A 6000-nucleotide genomic window follows, 5' to 3' on the forward strand; every position below is an offset into this window, starting at 1 on the left:
CATTTTCGTTATTATCGCTTATAATAAATACGCCAAATTTCAAAACGCACCAAAAATGTAAATTCACGTACATCTTAGGAAATTTTGAATTAAAAACTCTAATTTTTTGCAAGTATGCTTAAAAATATATCTACTTTAAGATGAAGGCAAAACTTTTATAAGTTATAATTCAATATTTCTTCGAAAAAATTATAAAAATTATTCGCATTTCAAAAAGAAAGTTCTATTTTGTGCCAAAATACCTATATTAGAACAATTTTATATATAAATCTAATATATATCCTAAGTCGCGCTTTCGTGACATGAAAAACGCAAGTTGAATTTCGTCAATCGGCCCAGTAGAACAGGAGATATGGAGCTGTACCATTTTTTTTTTTTTTTTTGAGTGTTTTATACAATAACTAACACAGAACGCAGTATACTGTAGCTTTATGCTTATTTTCGCTTGTTTCACTACAAATAGCATTTAGCACGAGTAGCGTGTTTATACGAATACCTTTATCTTAGTAAACTAACTTTTTGCTCCAAAATCCATATTTTTTTGCTGCACTAGTACTTAATCACTCGTGCTGTAAACTTGTTCTTCTGAAACTCTGTTCCATGAGACCTAATTCTTTATAAAATTATAGTGTGATTTACAGCATTTTACCAAAAGAAGATTTTATTGTACATAGCACAAAAGAAATATTATCTTCGAAATTGGAAGTAATATTCATCACTGAACGTAGACTTCGCAGTAAAAGATACATGTTTAAACGTGCATAAAGACCGATCACTACTGAATATTACTACTAAATATTAAATTATTACTACTAAATATTAATATTACTATTAAATATTAATCGCTACTAAATATCAAGTTTTCAGATATTGAGAAATGTCAGCTTTTAGTTAGAAAATTATGTGTTATATTATTTATGGAGATACGTCTGCAGCTAATGGGCTTATTTGTAGGTAAAGCAGCAGCATTCGGCTAGTATCGCAGTGCATTTCCTATTACAAGAATTTTGCTCGAAAATGTTGAGATTTAGCTTGAAGAAAGTTTGCTGAAATAAACCAAATAATGTATAGTAAACCTGGAGTAATCATCAAGTGATACAATTACTTTTTAATAATCCAGGATATGTTATGAGCGAGGTTTCAGTAACTAAAGCGTAATTATATTGGAATGTATTATTTGATGCAATTAATTTAGTCATTAAAAAGTATTTTAGAGAAAGTAAATTATAGCTTAAGTAATTGTACATGGAGAGAAGAACCGAATCATCATCAATTTTTTTGTAGTAACGTATTGTTACGAATTTTGTACATAGGGTAGATGATTCTAATGAAATCATTTTGTGAAATTGTTGAATTTTGCTTTATAATGTAACATGAAAAATCTAAATAAGACAAACTATGCCGGAAACGTAAGAATACAGAGGCAAGTGCATTTTACATTGAGTTAATGGGTGTACGGATAATTTCTCACAAGATTTCGCCAAGCTGATAACGATATGTTGGGAAATCGCCTAAAATCGCCAAACTTGGAGACCATTTAGCGACATTTTGGTACTGTCCCTGTATCACCGTATTAATATTAGGTACTGTAATTGAATAAATGTAATTAACCACTATATTTCACGGCCTCTAATTTTACATTTCTCTATTCCAAAATGCGCTTCATGAATTAACTGCAACATATATTTTCTCAAACCATAATTTTTCATTAATAAATAACAAATAGTCATTAATATAAAGATCATTTTTAACTTTAAAGTATGTTTTTACACTGCTGTCTACTTTTTTGTAACATTTAGGCCAACCCTCTTAAATATATTTCATAACTATTTGCAAATCTGGATCTGATTCAGTTTCTTTCCTAAATTGCACCACTCTTCTTTCACTCATAGGCAAATATTTTGAAATAATGTAAACAACATTTAACATTTCAGGATCATCATTAATAGTTTCCTTCACAGGATATGCACGTGACAAAGTGTCAGCAAGAAGCATTTAATTTCCTGGAACATAATTTATCTCAAAATCATACTTTAGTAATTTTAAGATCATCCTTTGCATTCTAGAAGAGATTTTATGCAATGCTTTCTTAAATATTGCCATTAAAGGTATATGATCACTCTGTACTGTGACTTTTCGTCCATAAACAAAATTGTGGTACTTATCAAAAGAAAATACTATGGCCAACAGCTCTTTTTCGATCTGTGCATAGTTTTTTTTTCGCTGTTAGTCAGGCTGCGAGACGCAAATGATACAGGCTTTCCCTTTTGAATTAGACACGATCCTAGGCCATCCTTCGAACTATCACATTGTATAATTATATCCTCATTACCACTGAAAACTTTTAAAATTGGAGCTTTGGTTAGCAGTTGTTTGATGTTGCTAAATGACTCTTCCTGAGTCTCTCCCCAATTAAATTCTACCTTTTCTTGAATGATTTCTCTTAAAGGAGCAGTAACACTTTAGATACATTAGATATGAATTTTGACAGAAAATTTAACATTCCTAACAACCTCCTTACTTCAGCTTTTGATTTTGGTGTTGGCATGTTAATAATTGCTTTAATATGACTAGGATCGGCTTTTACACAGCACTCAGAAATAATTTGTCTTACATATTTGACTTACGGTACTCTATATTGTAATTTATGAGGATTAAATTTATGTTTCAACTGCTGAAACACTGTTTCTGTCATCTATGCTTATTTGGGATTTCAAATAACATACTTTGAAGCAGTATTTAGAATATTATTTTTAGAAATTGCGTTTGAGTTCGTCTACATTTTGCCATATATTTTTAATGCATTTTATTCCTTACAAAATTACCTCGTTAAAAGGAAAATTATAGTATCTAATATAAATAGTAGTAGCAATAATACAGTTTCTAAACATTAAAAGTATATCTCAGAAAAAGGATTTCAATATATATTCCCAGTTTTAAGTAAAGCCTCTGAGAAAGAAAAGCTACGCATGTAGAATCAAGAGCTGCAGAAAATACTGCTTTTACTTCACTATGAAGAAGTATGTGAGATAAATAACATTTCAAATTACATTATTTGCAATACTGCATTTCTAAAGTTAAGCTATTTATAAAATTTTATATTATATTTATCTGTTTCTATTAAAAATGCAAACTTTATGTTTGGTTTTTGCTAATGGAATTTAAGATAACTAATACAAATGCTAGTCAATGTAGCATCTGTATTAGTTACCTTAGATTCCGTTAACTTAAATTCCGTTACTTAAATGTACAATGGATACTGATATTTCTGGCACTCGGAAGAAACCTAAAACAATATTTAAGGTTGAGATAAATTTGCGTGTATTACGAGGTAAACCTAAACGAGCCGTTGTGTTACAAATAATTATAGCAGGCAATGTAATCTGCAGTGTATGTAAGAACCAATGATACCTGTGATATGCACCATATAAATTTTGTTTATCCAAGTTTCTTGCAACACATTACATATGCTCCATGAGAGATAGTTTTTGACATTTTGAATTTTCCAGTCGTGTCACAAATGGACTGCAAATAGGTAAGTGTTGTGTGACAAAAAGATCTCGCGTAGTGCATTTGTAATGTGCAGCACTAAACTTGGATAGTCAAAGTTTGATGTATCGTAGGTTACTCCAAGCAAATTGTTTGCTGTAATCATTTAAAACAGTTTGGTGTCTTTAAATTACCTTGTATTAATCCGATATTACAATACTGAAACTTTTGATGCTATTTATTTTTTACAGTAGAAAAGATGCAAGTATTCTATAAATATAGCAAAGTACTGTACATATTTTTGTAACGCAGTTTTTGTAATTTAATACAAATCTCTCTTTTCTTTGCAGTTTTAGTGAGAAATGTACCCCATTCAAAGAAAAAGCAGAAATAGGAGAAGAATTCATAAAAGTCACTTGCAGATACCATAATGAAACTGAATTCTATCAAGAATTTCATAGCTTCGTTCACGATAAGCAAAATGTAGAGACGCGTTGCAGAAAAAGTAAAGAGTCACGTTACAGTGTGCTTATTATCGGAATTGACGCTGTTTCGAGATTGAATATGCATCGTCAGTTAAATAAAACATACCATTACTTGCTGAACAACATGGGAGCAACTGAAATGTTTGGATTCAACAAAGTTGGAGATAACACATTTCCAAATCTTGTTCCGCTTCTTTTAGGTTACGATGAAAGAGAATTATCTCAAGTTTGCTGGGAGTCTTCTAAAAAAGAGCCTTTGGATAAATGTAACTTCTTGTGGAAACGTTTTGCGAAACGAGGGTACAGAACATTTTATGCAGAAGATGCTCCCTATATTTCTTCCTTTAATTACGTAAAAAGAGGTTTTTACCATCAACCAACAGATTATTACTTTCGGCCTTTCATCTTAGCTTATGAAGATGCATTAGGCCGTATAAAGCCACTCAACTGCCATTTGTGTGTGGGTTCTGTATCCGAAACTGAAGCGGTGCTGCATTGGACAGAGCAATTCGCCTCTCATTTTCGAGATCGTTCTTATTTTGCTTTTTCTTGGATTAATAGCTTAACACACGACTTTTTAAACATGGGATCTTCTGGAGATCATATGTATGAACGCTTCTTCCGTTCTCTTTACGAATCTGGTTCTTTAAACAGAACCATTGTCATAGTCATGGGAGATCATGGAATGAGATGGGGTGAGATCAGGAAAACTTATATTGGCAGATTAGAGGAAAGACTGCCTATGTTACTGATAGCTTTACCACAGGATTTCAAGCGCGAATACCCAGCAGAAACCCGGGTGCTAAACATAAATTCTCATAGACTTGTGACACCTTTTGATCTACATGCTACTTTGGTTCATATACTTCATCTTCAGGAAAAATGGACCCTAGTGAATCCTGACAAAGTCAGTGAAGAGTTAGCAGTCAACTTCACAATGCGCTCCAAATCGTTGTTCCAACCTGTACCACTAGATAGATCATGTGATGACGCATTTATTGAGGAACACTGGTGCACATGTGAAGCTTCGCTTCCTGTGGATACGGACAATCGTAATGTTAAAAAAGCTGCGAAATATCTAGTCTCCCATCTTAATAATTTGCTCAGAGCAGTTAAAAAGAAATGTGCGGTTTTGAAACTGGAATCAATATCCGATGCTCGTCTCTGGCAGCCACCATCTGAACATGAGGGGCATTCGGCTGAAGATAATATTTTCACTGTGGTCATACATACAAAACCAGGTAATGCTGTGTTTGAAGGAACTGTGAAAATGTCACCTCCTCATCAGCAATGTGAATTACTAGGAACTATATCTCGTTTAAATTTATACGGCAGCCAGTCATCTTGCATAAATGACGCTGTTCTTAAAAAATACTGTTTCTGTTCTTGACAAAGCGTGTACATAGGAATAACTTATACTATTTATAATAAATATTATATTTTTATAATTTATTTTTATTTAAAATTAATTGATATTTAATATAATAAAAGAATATGCTATAGTATCCATATTTTTACAGTGTGATTTAATAGCATACTTAGTTTCCACGACATGCTAATACCTTGTTCTCATGCTTTGTTCCTTATACGAAAAAATACGAAAGAAAGAATTTAAATGACAAATGCGATCTTTTAAAATGTTGCAATCAATAGACCCATTTTAAAATAGTACTCTGAATCAAAACACAATTAGCACATTTTTTATACCAGATAATGCATTACTAAAAAGAAAGAAACCCTAGAAAAAGAAAATAAGAAAATCAAAAAGAAGTCAAGGAGTTTTTATAATAAATATATATAAATATTGATAATTAACTGTATGCTGTTTGTTTGCATAACGTATAATCTCTTTGTCATACATTTTGCATTAAATAGATTACACATAGTGAATTATAACTATTTAATATTACCTTAAATGAAAGAAGGGGTTCGCGAATTATATGTATTACTAATGCCAGGCGTAAAAATTAATTTTTTAAAAACTTAAATTGCATATATTCTTTAGTAAATGATAAAATAGAATAAA

General features: G+C 31.4%; 1 protein-coding gene across 2 annotated transcripts in view; it reads left to right on the forward strand.

The window, feature by feature from the left end:
• Positions 1–5479, forward strand: part of LOC118191609 (uncharacterized) — a 135729-nt gene extending 130250 nt beyond the window's left edge. For both annotated transcript variants that reach the window (XM_085815300.1, XM_085815299.1), the window contains exon 4: positions 3840–5479. In XM_085815300.1, coding sequence (XP_085671426.1) covers positions 3840–5364 — 1525 coding nt within the window. In that variant the 3' untranslated portion in view covers positions 5365–5479. The remainder of the gene's footprint in view (positions 1–3839) is intronic.
• The last annotated feature ends 521 nt before the right edge of the window (positions 5480–6000 follow it).

Source organism: Stegodyphus dumicola, chromosome 4 (genome assembly GCF_044657685.1).
Source record: "Stegodyphus dumicola isolate Sdum_Otavi_A_Nest chromosome 4, ASM4465768v1".
NCBI lineage: Eukaryota > Metazoa > Arthropoda > Arachnida > Araneae > Eresidae > Stegodyphus > Stegodyphus dumicola.